At 32.5% G+C, this 25,794-nt stretch overlaps 1 protein-coding gene across 1 annotated transcript in view; it reads left to right on the forward strand.

Moving 5' to 3' along the window:
* The window catches only part of LOC118197742 (uncharacterized), an 84,261-nt gene that overhangs the window by 29,753 nt on the left and 28,714 nt on the right, over positions 1–25,794 (forward strand). The window contains exons 7-11 of the mRNA XM_035369283.2: positions 2,065–3,999; positions 4,101–4,854; positions 7,600–7,799; positions 20,354–20,576; positions 21,240–22,054. Coding sequence (XP_035225174.2) covers positions 2,065–3,999; positions 4,101–4,854; positions 7,600–7,799; positions 20,354–20,576; positions 21,240–22,054 — 3,927 coding nt within the window. The remainder of the gene's footprint in view (positions 1–2,064; positions 4,000–4,100; positions 4,855–7,599; positions 7,800–20,353; positions 20,577–21,239; positions 22,055–25,794) is intronic.

The raw sequence follows: 25,794 nt of genomic DNA on the forward strand, positions 1-25,794 counted from the left end.
GAATTTGCCGGCTGTTGAAAAAGAAAGTGCTGCATTTCTTCAGAAATATAGCATTTTGTTTATCAGTAGAGAATGCAAAAATTCACATTCCATGAAGTTATGCTTCATAAATGATCAAATTTGTGTGTCAGTGCTGAATTTGTGCAATTCTGTGAATTTATTTTTTTTCAATGCAAAACAAATTCTTCTTTGCAGAGGTAAACAACAGCATCTGCAATGCCAAATTTATGCAGTTCTGATGTTTTTTTAAAGAAAAAACAGATTGTATGTACATGAGAATAATAGGGAAACAATAGGTGTTTTGTTATAGCTATTTCTTGCAATTTTACTTTTGCTAATTGGTTGCTGCTTTTTGCAATTCTTAATTGCACCTGCATTTTTGAAAATGAGTATTTTCTTTTGCATCTTAACTTGGTGAAAAGTTAATCACCAATCATTAATGGTTGTATGAAAGGGAAGTACAGATGATCAGAAAAAAGGGATGGTACACCTTTTTATGTGGTAAAAAATTGAGTTCTGACTGTTTTATGCCATAGTCTTTCTGGATAAAAGTGTCAGTTGCAATTTTTTTAACTTTTTTGGTATGCCGGTATAATTAAAATATAGCTATAATTAAAATAAGTATAATTAGGTAGGTATAGGTTGTTGTTTGACTTCTGAATTAGGTATAGGTACAGTTAAAATTTTGTTAAGGTAGGAAATCTGTTTTGTTTTCAAAAGGTATTTAAGACACTGAACCTTAATATATCTTTTATTAAGACTATTTAATAGAAGTCAATCAGTCTTATCTGGACCTTCAAAGTATTATCCGTGTATTCCTTCTCTTCTTTGCCTTCCAAGCTTGCTGTTTATTATTGCACTTTCTTCAGATATTAGAAAGTACTTGACAAAACTATCCCTTCCCTTAGGCAGATAGCTCTTGAGTACTTTGTCATAGTCAAATAAACTAAACTAAATTTTATATAGATACCCAAACCCAGATAACCAGATAAGAGATTCTAATGCAACCAACAGTTCAAGAATGGCTGCATATCTTCCTTCAGTTAAAACTGTAATAATATAGATTCTGATGATGGAGTGACAATGCATAAAAGATGTAAAAATAATTATAGCACATATTTATATTTTATTTTTTAGCGAAATAATTTTTTGACATGTATAGCTAAGCTGCACAAGACATGCACCCTTTCTTAAATTTTTTTTTTTTTTTTTCATTTTTAACGTTTTACTGATTGAATATACATTTACATTCTAAAAGAAATCTGTATGTTGAGAAGTCTCAGAGTGAGCTTTTGACCTAGTGATGTGATATTCAGCTTCCACGTGACCGACTTCAGTTCATCCCCATGCCATTTATTGCTTTCAGGGTTAATGAAAGGTGGCAGCACCACATTTCCTATCCTTTCTAGTAAATGACACCATAAGAATCTGCATAAAGTGAACTAAAGGCCAAAGGCTGCCATGCGTGTATTAAATATGTTAATGAGAAGGTAATTAATGGTTATTAAATTGTCATTTCTTACACACAAGTTTTTCTCTCTTCTCTTAATATTTATTAATATAACTTATTGATCTTTTTCTCTTTCCAACATATTAATAATTTCCTTATATATAAACATTATCATATTTTTCTGAAATATTCAGTTTGGGATGTACTTGATAATATTATTTTAAAGTCTTGTTCAGCTTGGTTTACATTCATCTAATTATTTGTTAGCAATTATCATTTTCTAAAACTGTTAATTACTTGGTACTGAGGCATAGTTTGAAAATGTCTGGAAATAGTATAATATTTTAAACTACAAATTGGGAGCTCAGAGTTCTTTCTTAATTTATAGTTTGCACAAGTAATTTGGCAACTAATCAAATGTAGGTCTTTTGTATTTTCCTTGCATGAATTGTGTAACACTTAAGATAATTTGAATCTTACTAAAGTAACGTGTTAGCTAAAACAGATTATTGTACTTTTGCAGTTTATCACTGTAACAGAAAATAGAATTTTTATGCATAAATTTTAATTTTCTTAGTTTGTTTTTAATATCTTTTAATATTTTTATTTTCTAGGGGGTATCTGGAACTATTATTTCTAGTTCTTTATCACAAGTTTTATGTGTGCATCCAGAAGAATTTTTGCAGAATGAACCTTTTAAGAAGCAAACAAATTTTAGTTCAAAATCTGCTAAAAATGAGATGGTGGGGAAAATAATGGAATGTACATCAGGCATCTTACAAGAAAGTGTTAAAGGCAGTAATAAGGAAGCTTTATATTCAGTTTACTTGCCCAAACCAGGTGAATCAAACCAGGTGAAATTAGTTCTGGGTGAAAAAAATCAAACAAGTTTATTACAACTTTCATATTTAGATCCAAAAATTCCTTTGGAGTGTGAAAAATTACCGCGTGAAATTATTTTGGACAGTAAATATATGAAAAGCTTTGAAAGTATATCTAATTTTGTTACTGACATTAAAGCTGCTGCTGATGATGATGTACAAGTATTAGACCATGTATCTAATAAACAAAATGCAACCTTGGATGGAAATATGCAGTCTAATATCACATGTCATAAAAAAAGACCAGGCAGACCAAAAAAGCAAAAAGTTGACATTCTTAGTTTTGCTAGCAAAGACATATCGCATGAAATTACTTTGGGCATTAAATATATGAAAAGCTTTGAAAGTAAATCTAATTTTGTTACTAAGATTAAAGCTACTGATGATGATGTACAAGTGTTAGACCACGTATCAAATAAACAAAGTGCAACTTTAAATGGAAATATGCAGTCTAATACCACATATCGTAAAAAAAGACCAGGCAGACCAAGAAAGCAAAAAGTTGATATGCTTAGTTTTGTTAGCAAAGAAAAAAATGGTTCTCTGAAAAGTGCAAAAAGATATTCTGAGAAAATAATTGTGTCTGGTAAACGTTGTCGTGGTAAACGACCATCTAAATGGAAAGATTACATTTTGGAAGATTTTGATGAAACAGCTTCATTTACAGAAGCTAAACAAAAGGAAATTTCAGAATCTGAAATGGATATCTCTGTTGACAGTAATATTAAAGCAGATTTGACAGCTGCGTATGATGATAAAGGGATCTTGCCTGTTGGCACATCTAGGCATATTAATAAAGCTGTTGTGCCCAAACTGACTAGATCTATTTTTGATGTTAGAGATCTGTCACACTGTTATAGTGCAACTGAGAGCAAAATTCAGAAATTCCCATCCACAACAAACCATATTAGGCCTGATAAATTTGAATCACCATGTCATATAATGGTACAAAACATGGCTTCAAGTTCATCATTCCTGTCAAGCTCAAAACCAGAATTTAACCAGAGGACATTATCTATAACTCCAATATTTAAGATTAATACTGTTTTATTCAGACAGCCAGTGCATCCAATTCCTGACAATAGTAAGAAACCTCTTAATGATAATGAAGATAAAATTTCGGTTGTAGAATCAGCTGATGGAAATTCTGCTGATACTAATATTTCAGTCAAAGAAGGTGATATCAGTTTTTGTGAATTAATACAAGACCCCAATTTTAGTCCCTTGAAAAAAGTTCCTGTTCAAAAACCCACCCAGTTGCCAGATGATCTCAAAAAAAGGCCAACTGGGGGAGGAAGAAGAAATGCTCAGGGCATGAAGCGAAGACCTGGACGTTCTTGTAAAGGAGAAATTAATTGTTTAGCTAATTTATCATACATGGGTACTACTCTAAGTGAGTTGAAACAAAGAAAGTACTCAATAGTAAGAAGAAAAATAAAAGAAGAGCAAGAAATTAAAAAGAATTGTGTGTTTGTTGCTATGCAGGATGGAACAACTGTAGAAATTAATGAAAAGGACTGTCAGAAAGCTGCTTTTAAAGCTAGAGCTAAATTAGAAACAATTCATAGAAGCATTGGAAAAATTTGGGAAATTGAAAAAGCAAAATGCAGGGAAACTAATAATTATCAAGATGATCCAAGGAAATGTGGTGCCACAGGTACTTATACTGTAAGTATTAATGCATATAATTTGTTTTCATATTTTATTATATGTAGTACTTATCATTTCATATATTATTTGTAATGAAAATCTTTATTTATATTTTATAGATGGGAAAACTAGGTAATACTCATCTAGCTCTTAAGGATTGCACTTCGGAAACTTTTGATGATGGTAATATGGCGATACTACCGAATTCTGTTCAACTTGTTCAAAGTAACATTCCACTTAGTGAAGCTCGTAACTGCGATAAACTTTCTGGCAAATTTTTATTTCGCCAGATATATTCTCTCGGTGATAACACATTACAATGCTTATTTTGCCGGAATAATTCTCTTTATGTTGCTACTGATCTTGCAAAGCATTATCATATTATTCACGATTTGGCAGTTGTCACTGATAAGGCAGAATTTGATGAGAACATTTTATTTTTTATTGTGCCATCTGATACCAATGGAGAAACAATTTTTAATCATACTTGTCAGATTTGTAACACTATGGTTAAAACTTTATCTGAAATTCAAGTTCATTATGTTAATGGCCATGATAAAACAGTGAAGTTAGTTCATGAATCTGATATTACAGGAATAAAAAATTTCTTTTACTGTGCATTGTGTGGTCACCCTTCAGTAGATTTTACTTCTCATCATCAGCATATGAAAGTCATGCACAAGATGCAAACATATGTTTGCCATTACTGTACTTACTGCACATTCAGCCCAGACAGACTCAGAATTCATGTGAAGCAAAGGCATTTGCAAGAACTTGAAAAACCACATTTGCAGTGCAGTGTGTGCTTAGTGTATGTACATGACAAAGATAATCTGACCAAGCATATTGTGTTATCACATGCTGTTCGAACTGGTAAGTGGTTCTGTTTTCAATTTGAAATACTTTAAAATATTTATTGCTATTCAACTTTGTGTAATTCAACTTAATCATAGATATTTTGTATTGCATTGAAAATAATTAAATATCCACAATACATTTTCTTTAAATAATAGCTATGTATATTTCAAAATAAATTATGAAGTTTTTAAGATCTGCAAAATGGATACTGATACAAAACTGAATAAACTCGTTTTCCTAGTTTCATTTATCAGCCTTTTAAAAGCAGTAAAAAGTTATTTTATGCAAAGGTAAATGTGTTAAAACACTCATTTTGCTGTATTTGTTATCAGTTTTTACGATTATATGAAATCAAAATATTTTACATTAATCGCAATTCAGTCACCATGACTTTATCCTCTTGTTTTGAAATTTGAAGATCATTTAAAAGTGTGAAAATGTATTTAGATTTCATTGTACAATTGGACCTTGGTATCTCAACTCCCTTGGGATATTGGTAAAAAAAGTATTGCCTAAGTAAGTGGTATCATGCATTTAACATTACATCAGTGTATGTATTTTTTAGAATAAAATCAGTTGCACCACAAGCAATTTCTTTGAAATCCTTGTTATCTCAAACTTCTGATTCCTGTGTTGGGGCAGAAATAGTGACTAGTGTTTTGTAGCCTGAAGATTTGTTTGTAGTTCCCATGTTTTGTAGATATTCAGTTCCATGTGTTATAAATAACGAACTATCTTAAGCCTGTAATGGATAGAGAATTTTCAATGACATTCAACTTCCAATGTAATGATCGGTTGAGCTAAGCAGACATTTCTATAGATTCCCTGGTTTCGCACATTATTGCCCTTGATAATATGTTGGAGATAAAAAGAGAAAAATCTATTTTTGATAGAACAAAAAATTGAAATTTTTAAATTTTCAGTTGGAAAAAAAAATTAAAATGTTAAAGCATTTCCAAATACTCTTGCAAGAAATTAAAAAAAAAAAAAAAAAAAAAAGAGAGAGAGGGAAGTGAAGAAAATTAAAATATCTGAGTATTCAGATAAAATAATGTGTTATAAAATAGCTCTGGCAATGCATTGTTCAGAGAACTCCAGTTCCTGGACCAATGTTACAATAGACAGCCTTTGACTTTGCTAAGAACTTGGCTATAGTAGCAATGAATTGAAAGCTAGCAAAGCATGGCTTAAAAACTTAAAAAGCAGGCCGACTGTCATTTTTAGAGAGCTTTATGGCTAAAGTGTGTCAGTTAATGAAAATGTCTGTTAGGAATGGTTGCAAGAATTTTTTATTTTTTCTATTTCAGGATTAGAAGCCCATTGATGTATTTAATGATGATGAAAAATGAGTTATTTCATTAGTCTGATAAGTCTGATATTTAATAAGAAAAAAGAGGCATGGGGGAAAAAAAAAAAGAAAAAAAAAAGAAAGTTGATAGCATGTGGCTATAAAGAGTGTTTCATACTGAATGTGACAAAAATAATAGCAAAGTACAATTTCTGTAATTCATTTATTAAGCCAAAACACATTAATTCTCAAACTACAATCATACAAGTTTTGTTTGATAACAGCTAAAAATCTTCCAGTTACAAAATCAATGCTAGAGGCTCTGTTTATCAAAATGGCACCATCCATGCAGGAGAAAGCATACTGTGTTTTGGAATATGCCAAAATAGTACCATTTATCATCGTTCAAAGACATTTTTCACAAAATTTGGCAAAAAACATTCAATGGTGAGTGAAGCAGTTTCAAGACAGGTTGCTTGTGTAAGAAAACCGACACAGGACAAACAACAGCCCAAACTAAAGTGGTTGAAAACAAAAATCGTGAATTTTTTTTTTTTTTTTTTTTTTCAATTTCCACAGAATCAGCGTATTGTGCAAGTTCTGAACTTAATATGCCTCATGTAACAAGTGTTGCATGTATTACAGAAATGTCTACAATTCTAGCCATACACCTTTTCGTTTGTGCAGGCATTAAAAACCTTCCAACAAACCATTTTGTAAAGCTTTCTGTGAGAATTTGCTAGCTAGAGGTAGATAGATGGTTATGTGAACAGACTTGTGTTTTCGGATGAAGCCACTTTTCATGTTTCTGGCAAAGTTAATAGCCATAATTTACGATTTTGGACCGCAAAAGGTCGACATGATGGAACATGAGCAGGATTCTCCAAAGGTCAATACGTTCTGTGCTATTTCCAACAGTTGTATTTTTTATTCTTTTTTTCTTAAATAAAGCAATTACATTATTCACAGATATGCTTCCTTTTTATTTCATTCAATATGAAACACCCTGTATGTTATTAGCACCAAAATAAGTGATATGATGCTGCCTGACTGCTGAGGGATGTAAGCAGCAGTGAAGGGGGAAAATGTCTTTTAAGCTGAATTTCAGTGTAAAAAATCATAGCATAATACATTTAAAGTATAATTTTTCAATCATTTTTGCTTTAAAAAAAAAGAGGTAAAAGTTGGGTTTTATAATGTATGAAATATCAATACAGTATCATGCTTATGAGTGAAGGAATTTAGACCTGTTTAATAGTTGTACTTATTCAAAAAATTATTTAATTTTGTGAAAATTACAAAATAATAATAATAATGAAGTAAAATACTTTATCAAAAATAGCTTTTAAAGTTTTATATTATTTTGATTAACTATAATAAATTATTTTAATTGTATTTGTGTTCATTATTATCATATGGGGAGTAAGAGCCACTGTAATTTCTTGTGTTACATTGTCCAACTTTTTTATTAGGTGCTAAAGTATGGTCATGTGAGATGTGTCTGTATCCTTGTGGTGATCCTCAAGAAATGGTGACTCATATACCCACTTGTCCAAAATTACAAAGGAATTCCGAAGTGAAAATTGATGAAATACCATATAGTAATTCAACTAATATCTCTTGCAGTTGCAATCACTGTTTTTTAACATTTTCATCTGAAGAAGAGTTAAAGGTAAGAAAAACAGTTTTTCCCTATAGTAATTTACAAAAGATTATTGTAATTTATTTTATTAAAATTTACCTGCTTGTTTATTTTATGATATTCAGTTTTTATTTCTATTATTGTCAAAAAGTACTAATGCAAATAATGAATGTTAGCACATCTGGGATTTGGTTCTTAGCAAATGACCTAGTTTGTGGAGATTAAATTATGCCCTTTGATAGTTTAAAATATCTTAAATGGAATCAAATATCAACAAACTCATATGTGTTAAAGTTTACATTCTGCTAGAAATTTTTATGGATTAATGAATGTCTCATTTGTATCAATGAAGTGTATAGAATTAGAAAGATCATACTTGTTAATTTCGAGCATTTTATTGTGGTTAATGTTTATCATATAAGTTCAATGCATTTATTTGAAGGCCTAAATACAGCAACTCGAAACATGCTTAATAATGATGCTTATCATATGTGATTTATTTATGAGCATGCAGTTATTTGCATTATGTGACCTCTATAACGATTCCCCCAAATCCTAGGATATAACTTAAAATTCATATTTTCATCATAAGTCAGTGTGTTTTATCATATTTCATAAAACAGTTTATTATGTTTCTTCCCTCTGTCTGAATAAACGTGCTTTTAATGCAATAGTCATCAGTAGCTGAGTGGACGATACCACTGAGTATTAGTAATTTGGTTCAGGCTCGAATTCTAGTGAATGGATAGCCTGCATGGGATTTCTACATTCCCCATGTGTAACATAAATATAAGCCAATTCCATTCAAGAAGTCTTCCACAAAGGCATCCCTGCACTTGATAAATAACTCTTACATGCTTTATCATAATTGATTACTTGCAGAATAGATATACAAGTAAAATGAATTGACTAAACAAACTAATTAGACTTAAGTATGTGCAGTAACTCGAAAATTGAAACCTGGCATGAATTTACAATACTTTATGATTATCGGCACTACCTTCCCCAGAAAAGTCACTAGCTCATAACTTACTGACTTTTCGCCAAACTGATATACGAAAGACAACAGTTATTTTGTTAATGGTGGTGCACTAAGAATTTCACGTGCCTACATGTTATTGCAACCACCTTAGTAGAAGTCTGTAAACTCTATCAACCATGCCCATGACAAATCCTATCCATTGTTAGCTGTAATCTGAAAATTCACCAAATCACCTTCTTTCTTCTGTAAAAAATCATCAAACTACGCCAAGGTGGTTGCTCTAATATGTAAGTACTGAATTTCATACAATAGTAAGTAAAGTTAAAAAAAAGCAAGAAAAATCCACAATAAAAAATTTTCTTTTTTTAAAGAAATTCTTATGCATTTTTTTGACACTGTTGTTCTCCTCATGTACACAATGATCTGTTTTATGAGGAGGGAGAATAAGAAAAAAATGTATGCATTGCACATGAATTGTTTTTGTCGATAGATATACACATAAATACATTATAGAATAAATACAATATGTTTTGAAATTTGTTATGTTTATTTTTTATAGCGATGCTCAGGTGCTCCTCTCAAAAAATAATATCTCAAATTTACATTACAGAAAAAAGAATGCATAAGGAAAACATGCACATAATGCATAAGGAACGAATTATCAAATCATTGCCACATGACACTGCAAATAGTATAATAAAACTAAAAAGATGTATAATTAAACATATAAAAAAGAAAATTTTTTTATAGACGATCAATGTTGCTTACAATTAACATGCATGCACCATTTCTAAACATTCTCCTCTGTCTGAGACAGAGAAGTAACAATATTTTTCTGCTATTTCATAACACTCCTGCCACTGAAATTAACAATTTCAAAACTATTATTACAAAGAATATAGATGTAAAGGCACCACAATAAAATATAAAAAATAACAAATTATAATACCGACAAATATGCATTGAAATCATTACAGCAAAGATTTTCAGCAATTACCTGTTAACAACTACTCAAATTTTAGCAACAAATAAGTGTTTATAATAGAGATATACAACAATCACTCTACAGAAAGTAGAGAAATATCTCAAGCATTTCGTTTTAACAAAATATGATTAGGCAATCTTATAGTAACTACTCTTATTCTGTTACCTCTACCATGAAAAAGCTCAGCTTTCTCCCTACTAACCATTTGGTTGAAGGTAAATTTTTATCTTTTATTATTACAATGGTTCCCGACTGAATATCTTCTTGTAAAAATCTCCACTTGTGATGTTCTTGTAAATTATCAAGAAATCACGTATCCAAAATATCCAAATTTTCTATGTGTACTTAGTAATTCTTTGCCATTTAGAAAGTCTGTTTTAATTTATGTTGGATAAATCTGGTTCAGCAAGAGTTGTGAGAGTGATGGGGGGATCAAAGTTCCAGAATTGTTGTAATCAGCTGAAATTGGAGAGAGTGATCTTGAGTTCAGTACTCCTTCAATTTCTGTTAAAATAGTTAAGAATTCTTCTAAAGTTAAATACTGATTACCAACAGCTCTTTTCAAATGACTCTTGAATGATTTAACCCTGGTTTTCAAAGTCTGCCGATATCTAATGACTTAGGAGGAATGAATTTCCACTCTGTACCTTCAATAGTATAAAAATTTGCTAAATTCTTGTCTGAACGCTGAACTAGTTTTCGCGATTTTTTAATTTCTACATTAGTTCCAATAAAAATTTTAGAATTATTACTTATTATTCTAGAGTATTTTCCCCTTCTTGGGGGGGGAACTTTTAAAATTGCAATAAAAAATTGGCTAGTTTGGTCTGTTACCAGGTCTAAGTGTATGGCTTTTGTACTCATATATACATATACTACAATGTAGATTTTGTTCAAAACTCCCTTACATTAGTTCATTATAATAAATGGGCCTCAGAAATCAACACCAGTGGTGTTAAATAATTATGATGGTGTAACACGCTGTTTGGGCAACTCAGCCATTAATTGTTAAATTGTGACAAGTTTGTATTTAAAATATGTTGCACATCTGTATGTGATCTTCCTACAATTGTTTCTGCCATGAACTGGCCAGAACTTTTGTTGTACCTGATGTAACAGAGATTGTGATCCTAAATGAAAGTATTTCAGATAAAAATACTCCAAAATAATAATAATTAAATGATGCTTACCTAATAAAACAATAAGGTGTTAAATACAGTCAAAAGTCGTTAATCCGGACTCGTCGGGACATCGGCGATTCCGGATTATAGATCATCAGTTTAAATCTGGTAAGATGGCATGCAGAAATTACAAAATTAAAAATATGAAACCGTAATTTATGAAATAAAGAACAATTATGATCTAAAGGGTATCAAAATTTACAAAAAGAAAAAGCTTAATATTTATTTGTTTACTTTATTAAACATTTCCTTCAATATAAGTTGCTTCATTTCATGTGATAATACTTTCTCTTTAATTCTATTAAACAGACATAATTTCTTGTTTAGTTACAAAGTTGCGCTGTTCAAGTCCTATAATTGCTGTGTTGAGAATACCGACTAATTTGTCAATCGAAATGTTTTCGTTTTCAATAACCTCTGAGTCACTTTCTTCACTATCGGAAGCGAATTATAATGACAAGGAACTTGATTTAAATCATATCAAAGACGGAGTACATCGAGATGAAATACTACACTTAGTACGGAATTATAAACCAAATAAAATAAAAACATCTGCCCTGAAGATAAGGATAGTGCTGACAGATCAACTTCCAATCCGCGGCGTGAAATTGATAAACAGATTTCGGATTTCAAAACATACTTTCGCTTTGTAGATACAAATTACATATTAGTAAATATATATCGGAAATTCTATTTGACATAATCTTTCTAATCTATCATAATCTAATAATGACGTTTCTGCCCCCCCCTTCTGCCGCAGAGTAGCGTGAAATTGATAAACAGATTTCGGATTTCAAAACATACTTTCGCTTTGTAGTAAATATATATCGGAAATTCTATTTGACATAATCGAAAGTTCAAGCTTACTTTTATAAAATTGCTCTAACAGTCTGCAAAAAATAATAAGCCTGATCCAATTCGAAGATTAAGAAACAACGCAATCTGCAACATTAACTGAATTAGATAACTTCAGCTTAGCTTATAACTCCGTTACACATTAAACGCGCATGCGCACAAACATATTCGCAGCCGTAAGGGTCTTACGCGCTCTCGTAAATGCCTGTGCGCATGCGTGAATGCGACGTATGCGCAGAAAGTTTGTAGCTTTGAGGTCCGGATTATAGATCATTCCGGATTATGGGTGTCCGAATTAATGACTTTTGACTGTATTAGCGGGTAGGTCTGAATGGGACAATCGTTCACTCAATCTAATTAGCCCCATGTTGTCAAGAAAGACATTTAGGGACACTAGTTTACTTTTGGGATGAACATCCTTACCCTACTTAGTTGATTTATTTCTTCTCTGAAATAATTTTTTTTGGGCCTATAATAAAATCCACCCTCAGCTCTTTTTATCCTTTGCAAAGAAAATACTCCATACCTCCATACTTTGGGATTCTTACAATTATGGATAAACCTGAAAATGAGACTTACAACACAAAAAGTATAATTAGCAGACAAATTAAGAGTATCATAAAAGATTTTGTCCACTACATGCAATTAAAACTTAAGTTAGAATTGTTATGCAGTTCATCAACCTTTTAAATTTTGTTTAGACACACTTCTTCAGCAAACTCAGTTGACAAATCCTGATGAGGAATCACTGGACATGTTAGAAAGACACAGCATGACTACTATTTGGATCTGTTCACAAGAAAGTCAGCTTTAACACCACACATTGGAATATCTGCTGGATTGTCTTTCGTTGGACAATAGAAGCAGTTTCTTGGCTATATTAACTTTTTAATCTTGTTAACTCTGTTGCCGATGAAAGATTTTCATTTGGTTCTGTACCTTTAATGCAGCATAGCATTATTTTTGTGTCTGTCCAATAGAATATTGTCAAGAGGTTCTTTTTTATCACACAACGTTTTCGCCTTGGAAATGAGACACACTGTTTGTAACTCAAGATGAGGTAATGTACTCCTTTTTTTTAGGTGTAGCACAACATTTCAATGCAACAAAACTCACAGAAATTTGCTGTTGTGTATGCAGTCTTACATAAACAACCACACGGTGGTATGCTTTCTGACTGGCATCTAAGAAATGATGGATCTCTATGGAGTTAATTTTGGTATTCAGAATAAATCTAGGAATTGCAGTCTTACTTAGATGAGGACACTCACACCATCACTTTGCCCACTTTTAGAGAGATATCCGTAGGTAGTTCATCATTCCATGTCAATTTTTGAATCCAAAATTCTTGTAAAAATTTTAATCTAACTGTGAATGGAGTTATTAACCCAAAGGGATCAAAATTCTTCCCTGCAGTTTTTAAGATGAATAGTTTCGTATTGTGTAAGACGAAAAGATAGACTACTATAAAATTCTATCAAACTAGTTGTGTCTATGCTCAGACTGTCTTCATCAGTATCCTAGAACATTTCTAAGATTTTAAGTGTATCATTTGTGTCATTATGTGGATGGATTTCAAACCCTTCTTCTTCCCATCTTTTATCAGTTCAGGATCATTAGATACCCATTTATGCAAGCTCATATTTGCTTCACTCATAATTTGTTTAGCTTTACGTAATAAGCATTGGATCTTCTCTACGCTTGTCCTGTAATAAAGTCAACATAAATACAAAAATTCAGTATTTCAAATATATTTGGCTGTTCATCTCAATATTTTTTGTATGTGTTTTTTAACTGTTGCAGCCAACAAGAATAGGGTTGACTTAATTATGAAATTTACACATTTGAATTTGTATAACGCTAAGTTTATATCATTTAACTATGTGTTTTCCACAGAGAGGAATCGCACTGCATCTTGGTCCTTTTCTGCCAAAGCAATTTTTCCACATCCGCTGAAACAGCAACTTTAGTCAACTTAATTAGCAAATGGAACATGTTAGGTTTCAAATTTTTCCCTATCTATAGATAATTTTTTGGTAATAACTGCTCCAGCTCATATGAGCTGTCATCAAAGAATATCCTAATTTTCATTGATGATATTTGCTTCTCTATATACCAGCTGATGTGACATTTTCTCAATAATACTTTGCTTGAGATAATCATCTAATATTTCACTATATATAGAAAACAGTTTTTTTAGCATAATTCATTCACTTTACAAGAGTTTTTAACTTGTTTTCTGCTACTCGGTAATTATCAGTTACTTCATTACAACCCTTTCTACCAAGGTAAACTAACCTCATAAATACCAGTTTTAAAACAAACTAAATACCAGTTTTAAAACAAACTGTTTTATTAAATATTTCCAAAGCCTTGTGTTCTTCATACGGCAGTAAGGATCATCTTTAATTCCTAATGGTTCTAGTTGGAGAAATGTTTTAAATTCACTCTTTGAATTATCATTAATTAACCCACAATACAATAAATTATTTCAATGTGAATCACTTTTATTTCCACTAACTATATATCCAAATGCACTAACTATTTTGTAATTTCAAACATGTATGAGGACCATAGATGTTTATATAGAAACATGATGATGGACTCCTGATCTGAAGTGTCTGCTCTTTCTACTATGGCTCTTTCTACTGTGTTCTACCTGTTCATAACATATAGAAAAGAATCCATGCTAAGCAACTGGTTTATTTTCTATGGTGGTATAAATTTTTGATCCGCTAAATTTACCTTCTCTGGTATCATAAGGTTACTAACATCAATAAATTATGTAGGAGTTAAACCTGCTAGTTTCAGATATAGTAAAAAATCTAATTTCCTTTTATACATTTGTTCCTGATTACAGATAAGAGCAACTGTTTTTATTTCTATTGTAGTTGAAATGCCTGATATACTGCAAACCAAAATGTTTGCCCTTTTAAATTAAGTCTATCCACTAATTCAGTGATACAAAACAAGAAACACTTCCACTGTCACATAATGCCTTCATTTTATTTAAATTTCCTTCATTAGTCTCAATAAATATGAAAGGGGTATATAAAATTAGATTTCCCCATTGTTAGTACTCATAGCTGCTGTAAAAGTTTCATTTGGATTTTTAGCTTGAAATGCAGGTGCATGTACATTTAACGCATTGCTGTTTTGATCACCCAACTCCTGATCTGAAGTGTCTGCTCTTTCTACTGTGGCACCAATGGAATTACTTTCATTTTGATAACATAGAAGAAAGCTACGTTTTCCCCCATTTTTTCACAAATAATTGGAAGGGCAATTTCTCACACTGTGTGAGCTAACAAAACTGTACTTTTTTTTTCCCACAAATTCTACTCTTTCTTTTGCACTTAATTTTTGAAATTTAGGACAATTAAAAAGCTTGTAACTGCTCAAATTACATAATCTAACATGAATTCTGTGTGTGTTTTCATTTGCATTAGATATGAGAATGGTAATTCTATGTGTAATTTTTTTTTTGTATTAGTCATATTCGAGTTCTCGCATGAACCTTAAGAAATTCTATAAGCTCAGTTAGATTAGGCGAATTCTCTTTCTCTAATTTTCTCTCCCACCATAATTTGGTGTTAAGTATATAATTTCTGCCTAAAAAATAGGCAAATACATTGAAAGAAAATCCTTTAACCCTTTGCTTTAATACTTCTAATGATATCAGGCTTTCATTTGTGATATTAATTAAGTTTAATATTGCTGATGCAGACTCATTTTGCATAGGATGCATAGTCATAAATCATTTCAGATGAGCATAAATCTAGGAATTGAAGTATTACTTAGATGAGGACACTCACACCACCACTTTGCCCACTTTTAGAAAGATATTTGGAGGTAGTTCATCATTCCATGTCAATTTTCGAATCCAAAATTCTTGTAGTAAGAATTTTAATCTAACAGTGAATGGAGTTATTAACCCAAGATTAGAGAACCTTTCTTCTAGTAAAAGTTCTTCTCACTCTAATTATAAAGCTAACTTATAATTAGAGTCAACTGTTGATACTGACTGCACAATACGTTAAGAATATCCTCTTAGTGCAAATTTTAAGAACTGTAATTTTATTGCATCTGTTAAATTAAGATTTGAACCAACACTAGCTAAATTATCTTTAAATGAAAGCCTTTCTTGTAAGTTACTTGAAAAATGTTATCAAAGTACTTTTTTTTTTGGTAATTTAACAGAATTCATCATGCAGCCAGATGGCTCCGATTTATTTTCCTAACAAAACTTGGCTAATTTATGATTTAATTCACCTTCTACGTTTAAGAGAACGTTGTCAATCTCTTCTTTTTTACATAAATAATACTTTCATCAGTGCATAACCCAAACAAAGAATCAAAATTAAAATTTATCTCTGTCTCAAGCACTTAAAGTTTATTTTTTAGTATTTCTAAATAACTTTTTTGGACATTTTCATCTGCTATTTTTTGCCTGAATTTTGTGAAGTGTTTAATGTACGTTTCTTCACCAAAATCTCTCTTAGTGACATTTTAAATTATTAGTAAGTCATTAAACATTAATGTTATTAATTAACAAGTTGTTAAACATTGAATTAAGAGCTTCAAAAAGGGTCCTTACCCTTTTTGTTTCTGTAGAACTTTAATCTGGGAATATTTTAACTAATTCTTTTTTTCAATCTGGAAATCAAATGTCAGTGTCACATCTCATTTCTATAAATTTTGTTTCCTCTTGAAACAGAATTGACTCCATTGATAGATATAACACATACACTGGTGTGCAAAAATTAAGGACGAGACGGTTTTTTCAATATAACTTTGTACAAAAGCTTTCCAAATCAACACATTTAATACCGTAAGATCCCCAATACGTAAGGACATGAGTAATGTAAGCAACACTTACTAAAAGAGAAATCAGAGGGATAAAAGAAGCTTTATTGAAAAAGTAGCTTGACATCCCTGTGATGGGTGTCCAGCAAGAAACATCTGTTCTTTAATAGGGGATATGATATCCCCTGACTGCTAGGCAGGTTTCACAGCGTCTGCCCATGCTGAGAATGAGGGTGTCAATGAGTTGTTGAGGCATTGCTGCCCATTCGTCTTGCAGCGCCAATCAAAGCTCCGGAATCGTTACTGGTGGTAAGGTACGAGCTGCCAAGCGTCTGCCTAGAAAATCCCATACATGCTCGATGGGATTGAGATCCGGAGATCGTGCCAGCCAATCCATACGTTCAATATCCTCACTCTCTAAGAGCTGTTCGGCAGCTACTGTGCGATGACATAGTGCATTGTCGTCCATGAAAAGGAACTGCGGACCCATAGCGCCTCTAAAAAGACGCACATATGGAAGAAGAATCTCGTTACAATAGCGAGTCCCGTTGACTGAACCTGCGTCAAAGATGTGAAGGTCTCTACGACTACCAAGCATGATGCCCCCCCAAACGAGAACACCGCCACCTCCATACCTGTCCCTTTCAGTGATGTTCGAGGGATGATTGCGGCTTCCCCGCTCTCTCCAGATGAGTATGCAATGAGAATCGCTACTCAGACTGAATCTGCTCTCATCTGTAAAGAGTACTCGTCCCCATTCATTGTCTCTCCAATTCCGGTGTTCCCGGCACCACAGAGAACGCCTTCTCCGATGGGCAGGTGTTAGAGGTACACACTGTACAGGGCGTCGTGCAAACAGACCACCACCGTGCAGTCTTCTGGCCACAGTAAAACGCGATATCGGTCGTCCAGTCGCCTGTGTCGTGTGTCTAGTGATTTCTCCCGCTGTCTGCCGCCGGTTTCTTCTGGTTTGTAAGGCAATATACCGGTCATCTGCGGGTGTGGCTCCTCGTGGACGACCATTACTAAACCCCCGGATAGCTGTTTCTGTAGTTTGAAATTGTCTCCAAAGTCGTGAAACGATGCTGTGAGCAATTTCGAACTCTGCAGCCACACTTGTCAGACTGGGGCCTTCCTCCAACTTCCCAATGATTCGACCTCGGGTAAAAGCATCTAACAGATTGATTATTCTCCATTTCTCGCTGAGGCAGCAACTCGGTGTGATTTTAACTGCTATACGGCGTGCAATCTCTTTGCCAGAAATACTGATCTTACACCGACAACATGCTTTATACTACTCAGACACTCCCCCATTACATCTACCTGCATATCTGCGCATGTGCTACTGTACATCACCTTACTTAATCTCCTGATTGGTCTTTCTGTGCACTCTGCCTCTTCGTTCAGCTGATATGCTAATTTTTCGACTTCGTCCTTAATTTTTGCACACCAGTGTGAGCACATTATAGAATAAATGTAATCACTCTTTTGAAATTTACTGTGCTTATTTACTCTAGCAACACTCAAGTGTTCAAAATGTAACATCTGAAATTTGTATGAGAGAAAGAAGAATGCACAAGAAAAACATCATCTGATGAATTATTAAATTGTTGCAGCATATTTGATGCAAATACTATAATAAAACTAAGAAGATGTATAACAGAAATTAACGACTTGCGCTACGACTAAACTTCACGGTTGCGGTCCCATGCGCTACAATATAACAAGCGGTAAAGTGTCTCATTTACGCCGCTCCGCGTGGGCGAGTGCAATCCAGAACTGTAACTTGAGAAGTAAACAATCTCGTTGTTAGGCAATGTGTGCACCACGTTATTTTCATTTTTGCGCACGGTTTGAGACAAAAGCATCTCAATGTGCGTGGCACGTCTTTTTGGTGCAAGTGGTTAAAAAATAAAAAAGAAGCAGTTTTTATAGCTATCGGCATTACTTACAATTAACACTCATGCCCACTTCTAAACATTCTCCTATGCCTGAGACAGACTGGCAACAGTATTTTTCTGCTATATCATAAGAGCACGTGTTGTTTTTCATCCCGTGCACATAGTGATCTGTTTTCACTTAAGAAAACATGAACAATTTTTCACAAATTTGGCATTGAACACAAATTTTAATCCATAAAATTTTGATCCTTTTAAAAGTACAACTTCATGGAATGCACATTTTTGCATTCTCTACTGTTGTCAAAAATCATATTTTTCAAGAAATGCAGCCTCTATTTTGCATCATCCAGCAAACTCCACAGTCCCATTAAAATTCGTTATAAAAAGTGTATGCTTAATGTAATAAGAAAAGTACTTAAAAAAAAGTGTACTAGTCAGAAAAATGGCCATTGAATTTGAATGTGGAAATTCATGCTTGCCAGCTGCTCATATGCACTGGTGATATAGTGCCATTGCCTTGCAAATTCTTTTTTTAGGGGGTGTGGGCCATCAAGAAGAACTGAATATATTAATTGACATTGTTCTATAAACATAAAAAAAAATTTATTTAAATTCACTTACCCGATATGAAGTAGCTTTATCTCATAGAGTCAGTAAGAATTACCATAGGGCACGGTGCTAGCAAAGACTTTTAAGTGAATTGTGCACCCGCCATTAATATCATTATTAGAATCTCTCTTAATTTTTATTGTGTAAGAAAAATATGTCATATCATAACTGTTGTGTATAGGACTAGCTTTTGAATTGGTTGAAGGTTAAATATATATATATATATATATATATATATTCTTATGTGTCTGGCAAATATTGTGAAAGTTTACATTGATATCTTCAACTAATGTTTCTTATATTTAAACCAATTTTTAATGAAATGCTAATACAGTCAAAAGTCGTTAATCCGGACTCGTCGGGACTTCGGCGATTCCGGATTATCGATTTTTCCAGATTATAGATCATCAGTTTAAATCTCGTAAGATGGCATGCAGAAATTCTAAAATTAAAAATATGAAACCGTAATTTATGAAATAAAGAACAATTATGATTTAAAGGGTATCAAAATTTACCAAAAAAAAAAAAAAACCTTAATATTTATTTGTTTACTTTATTAAACATTTCTTTCAATGTAAGTTGTTTAAGTTGCTTCGTTTTATGTGATAATACTTTCACTTTAATTCTATAAACAGACATAATTTCTTGTTCAGTTACAAAGTTCCGCTGTTCAAGTCCCGTTAATTGCTGTGCCGAGAATACCGACTAACTTGTCAATCGAAATTTTTTCGTTTTCACTAACCTCTCTGTCTCATTCTTCATGTCTTTATCCATTTTATGCAGCAATTCCACTTTTTGTTTGTTGGACATCAAAACATACTTTCGTTTTGTAGATCCTTTGGAAGTTCCAGCATCGGAAATTCTATTTCACATAATCGAAAGTTCAAGTTTACTTTTATAAAATTGCTCTTACAGTCTGCAAAAAATAATAAGCGGGATCCAGTTCGAAGATTAAGGAACAACGCAATCATTAACATTAACTGAAATAGATAATTAGATAATTTTAGCTTACACCATCCGTTATACATTAAACGCGCAGGCAAAAACGTATTCTGCACTTGCGCACACGCATATGCGCAGTAGTCAAGGTCTCAAGCGCACGCGTAAAACGCCTGTGCGCATGTGCCAACGCGGCGCATGCGCAGAAAGTTTTTAGCTTTGAGGTCCGGATTATGGGTGTCCGAATTAACGACTTTTGACTGTACTGAAATTTGTATGCTGATATAGAGACATGAATATGCTCATTATTTTTTATCCTGTTATAGAAACATATGGTAGAGAATGGTCATCTTGGATCTACTGTCACAGTTGCTGCATCCGGTGTCAGTTATCAAGACAATTATGATCCCTCTAATGTTGATCAAAATACATGCTTTTTATGTGGCATGAGGTTCATAAGTATTGGAATGTGCACAAAGCACCAACATCATGTTCATATGCGTTGGGTAACCAAAGAAACTATAGATTATTCAAAAGATGAATATTCAGGTACATTTATTGGAAAATGACTTTTTTCATTACTTGACAGTCTTTAATTTTTGTGATGCCAGTTGGCTTTGGTTTAGTGAAATGTGCTTATCATTTTTGGCAGCTCACATGTAAGGGTTGGTGTCTTATAATTTTGTCTTTTTTAAAAACAATGTTATCTTATTATTTATTTTAAGGCATTTTTAATATGTGGATACTTTTTATTTTTGGTTTCTCTTGTCATTTTACACTTTAATTCATGTTTTCAAAATAGATTTGATTTAAATTCAAATAAAAATATCAGTTTGTTCTTAGATTATGAATATTAATTTGATTTACTATCTTTTGATACTAAGAATTTGGGAATATCTTTTAGAACAAATTTTTATGGCAATTTAAAAACATTTGGTAAAAAGTTCATTATGCAAAGCACATAAATTTGATTTTATATATATATTTTGTATATAGTTTCTATGTGATTTTTGTCAGTATTCTTCTATTAATAAACACATTAGTGTAAATTATTTGGTAAAGAACGTACTTTTTTAGAAATATTTTTGTGTTATGTTTGAGAACTTTTAGCAGATTTAATAATAAATAATTTAATAAATGTATTTATATTTATGTATGCAATTAGTAATTGGAATGTGAAATATTTGATAACATATCAATTTTTTTTTTAAGGAATATTATCGTACAATGAAAATAAAGAAGAAACTGATGAAGCTGTTCAAAGAATTCAGCAAAATTATGGTTTTGAAATATCACTGAATCAAAATGATACTTCATCTGCTATAAGTAATTTTGAGCATTTAGAAATGAATAGGCAACATATTGCTATTCAAGATAAAACAAAAACTGATGAATTTGAAATGAATGTGCAACGCATTTTTGCTCAAGATACAACAAAAACAGCTAAAGATGAAAGAGTTATGGCTTCAAGTAATGGAATTAACCCTGATCAGCAGTCTAGTACGGATTTTATCTCTTTAGATTTATATACTCTTAGTATATCTGAAATCTCGGAAGCACTTGAATTCTTAGATGAGTTTAATGTTAAAAGTACTGATGGAGAAGATTTGCCTTCAAATAATATTTCATCTGAAAAAGAAGAAACCAACATTAGCAGGATGTATAAGCATGTAGGTGATTTTGATATTTCTTTGGATGATATACCAGATGATAAAGAATTAGCAGAAATAGGATTTCCCAGTAAAGTGGGCCACTTCTGTCATTTATGTGGTACGGTCATTAAAAGTTACCAACTATATTATCTACATATGCATAGCTTTCATCAGCTTGAGAAACGTTTCCAGTGTATTATTACTGCTTGTAGTAGAACTTTTACACAAAATGTAGCTTTTCAAAAGCATGCTCTCAGTCATAATCAAAAAGGGGAACATTATTGCATCATATGTGATAATGTATTTGGTGAAGATAAAGAATTAGAAGCCCATTTGCTTAGCTTATATCATGTTGAAAAATATATGGAAATCCAGGTGAGACTTATTTATCTTTTTCTGTGAAATAAATTTCTTATTATTTTAATGATCTCAGGTGATTAAAACTGAGAGAATTCCAAAAAATTAAAAAGTGCTGACAGATAAATATATCAGGCATATATTAATGAATTTTTTTAAATATTTCAACTTATTAATTATGTAGCTTTTATTTTCTACTGACTTTCAATACATTTTTTAGTAAAGAGCAAAATAATCTACATCAGGGGTCTCCAAACTTTCACGAAGCTTCGAGGGCCATGATCCAGTTAATTCATCATATCATGGTGATGCAACTATGATGAACAATATACACATTTTTAAACAAGGCAGTGAGATTTTTTTGGTATGCTATGATGCTGTATGCTGCGATCTTATGAAGAGCCTTGTTTTTTATACTTTCATGCAGTTTCACCTAACAGAAAATTCTTAAAACTGTTTTTAAACATTTACAAAAGTATATTTTTGTCTCAGAATATTAGAGATTTCTTCAGTTTAGTATGAACTTTACTTTTCAATGGATTTACCTCCCCATTGTCATAATTTATCAGTGCATTTTGATCAGGTGCAAACTTTACTTATAAGTATTTCATATTTTGGGCAAGTTTTGAATGAAAAAAAATTTCCAAAATTAAAATAAATTACAACATATATAGGACAAAAATTAAGATTTAAGTTTTATCGCTACTGTAAATTTCTATGAACCAACCTAAAATACTACTAAAGTACAAAAGATAACACAAAACCTTTATTCTTGTAAAAAGTACAATGGGAATTTTTTACTTCCTTGTATGAAGTATTTATTGTATTTGAAAAAAAATTTCAGATATCATATTTCAACGAAAATATCCATTTTGACCACTCTCGAATCCATATGAACGATTTTTTCTTGCTTGACTTCTGTACTGACAATGCTGCAATTTTTCTGTTGAATTTTATATTGTGCAAGAATAAGACTTTTTAAAACTACTCTTATGTACGCCCTTGCTTGGCAAAAAATTTCTTGCCAAACATTTTTGGCAAAAAACTCCACATTGCCATATTACTATCTAAGTTTTTTGTCTGCATTTTGAACTTTAAACCTAAAATGCTTTGAAAAACGGGGTTTTCTCAAGTGCAAAAACCACGTTTTGAACACAATTTAAGCTAAAAATCCAAAATTTAGATAGCAAAAATGTAAAGTTTCTGACCAAAAATATTTGACAAGAATCCATGTACACAGCAATCTGTTTTAACTTAAAAAAACATCACAGAATTGCACAATCTATGCAGCGAAGGAATCTACGAACTACACACACCTCGCTTAAATAAATTAATATAACAACAATAAATTTCAAAGAATACCATGTACACAGCGTTCTGTTTAAACTTAAAAAACATCTATGAATTGCACAATCTAAGCAGTGAAGGAATCTACGAACTATACACACCTCGCTTAAATAAATTACCATAACAATAAATTTCAAGATAACCATGTACACAGAATTCTGTTTAAAATAAAAAAAAAATAAAATAAAAAAAAAAAATCTATGAATTGCACAGTCTAGGAATTGTGCACTAATCAACAAAATAAACTAAAATAAATTAAAAACAATTAAAAAACAACAATAAAGACAGAAATTCATACTAGAAAACAATGAATATAACATTCTACAAAATAAGAACAAGAATAAAATAAAATGCACTTACCATGAATGAATGCTTCTTCGAACAGCAGAAATATCAATTTCAAGTATCACCAAAACAATCTATCATATTTATATGACAGACTCACTATCCACAAAATTGATACTATCTTTCACAAATAAATGTTAAATCTTGTAGAATTTCCATCTACCCGAAAAAATAGTTGTACCAGGTATGCGACTAACATTTTGCTATCACATCTTTCATTGCATAATAAACCATTTCAAATCACCAACCGAACAAACCAACCAGCAACTAAAATCACTACAGTCAAATCCAAGTTTCCATGTAAAAAGGGTAGCCATAGAAACCAACATCGCCCCCAAAACCATCACAGAACACGCAATCAACCCTAAACCATCTCAGAACATGCAATTGTGATAAAAACTAGCACAGAACACATATCACCGCATTTGCCGACCTGAGGGCATATCTAAGAGTAGTACAGTCAAAAGTCGTTAATCCGGACTCGTCGGGATTTCGGCGATTCCGTATTATCGATTTTTCTTGATCATCAGTTTAAATATGGTAAGATGGCATGCAGAAATTACAAAATTAAAAATATGAAACCGTAATTTATGAAATAAAGAACAATTAGGATCTAAAGAGTTTCAAAATTTACAAAAAGAAAAAGCTGAATATTTATTTGTTTACTTTATTAAACATTTCTTTCAATGTAAGTTGTTTAAGTTGCTTCATTTCATGTGATAATACTTTCTCTTTAATTCTATTAAACAGACATAATTTCTTGTTTAGTTACAAAATTCCGCTGTTCTAATCCTATAATTGGTGTGTCGAGAATACCGACTAATTTGTCAATCGAAATTTTTTCGTTTTCAATAACCTCTGTGTCACTTTCTTCACTATCAGAAGCGAATCATAATGACGAGGAATTTGATTTAAATCATATTAAAGATGGAGTACATCGAGATGAAATACTACATTTAGTAAGGAATTATTATAAGCCAAATAAATTAAAAACATCTGCCCTGAAGATAAGGATAGTGCTGACAGATCAACTTCCAATTCATTGCGCGCCGCGGCGTTCCTTCCCCCAGAACAGCGTGAAATTGATAAACAGATTTTGGATTTCGAAACATATTTCCGCTTTGTAGATCCTTTACGTATTAGTAAATACAAGGGCCATCCAGGAAGTAGATTACGTTTCCGTCTGTGTCCGCTAGGGGCGGGGCTAGCGCGGCCATCTTGGGGTCAGAGCGTTGCGCAGCTCAGTCTGCATCTAGCCGTGCTAGTGAGAGGTTCGTGCTGTGCTCCGTTCAGATACTGTGACGGTTTGAAATGTCTGCGTTAATTGAAAATCCCGCGAGCTGCGCTCAGTAATAAGGTTTCTGACTGCAAAAAACTGTAAACCGATAGAAATCTATCGGCAGCTTCGTGAAGTGTATGGGGACAACATTATCACTGAAGGTGGAGTGCGTCAGTGGGTCATAAGATTTCAAAATGGCCAAACCAATGTTCACGACGAAGATCGAAGTGGGAGACCCAGCATAGTGACCGCCGAACTTCTCGAAAAAGTCGATGCTAAAGTCCGTGAAAATCGAAATTTCACAATAACGGAACTTTCTTTGAGTTTTCCACAAATTTCGCGAAGTTTGTTGCACGAAATCATCAGCGAAAAGCTTGGTTACCACAAGTTTTGTGCAAGATGGATTCCAAAAATCTTGACAGAGGACCACAAAAATCAGCGAATGGCTGCAGCGTTGAACTTTTTGGACGCTTACCATAAGGATGGTGACTCTTTACTCGATCGCATCGTTACTGGTGACGAAACATGGGTGAAACATGTGAACTGTGAAACGAAATTGCAATCAATGCAGTGGGGGCACACAAGTTCTCCCCAAAAACCCAAGAAATGCATGCAAACAATGTCGGCAAGGAAGATGATGGCGACTGTTTTTTGGGACAGAAAAGGTGTAATTTTGGTGGACTTCCTGGAAAGAGGCACTACAATAAACTCTCAAAGGTATTGCCAAACTCTCCAAAAACTCAGAAGAGCAATTCAAAACAAGCGCAGAGGAATGTTGAGCTCTAAG

This window comes from Stegodyphus dumicola, chromosome 3, assembly GCF_044657685.1.
Source record: "Stegodyphus dumicola isolate Sdum_Otavi_A_Nest chromosome 3, ASM4465768v1".
Classification (NCBI taxonomy): domain Eukaryota; kingdom Metazoa; phylum Arthropoda; class Arachnida; order Araneae; family Eresidae; genus Stegodyphus; species Stegodyphus dumicola.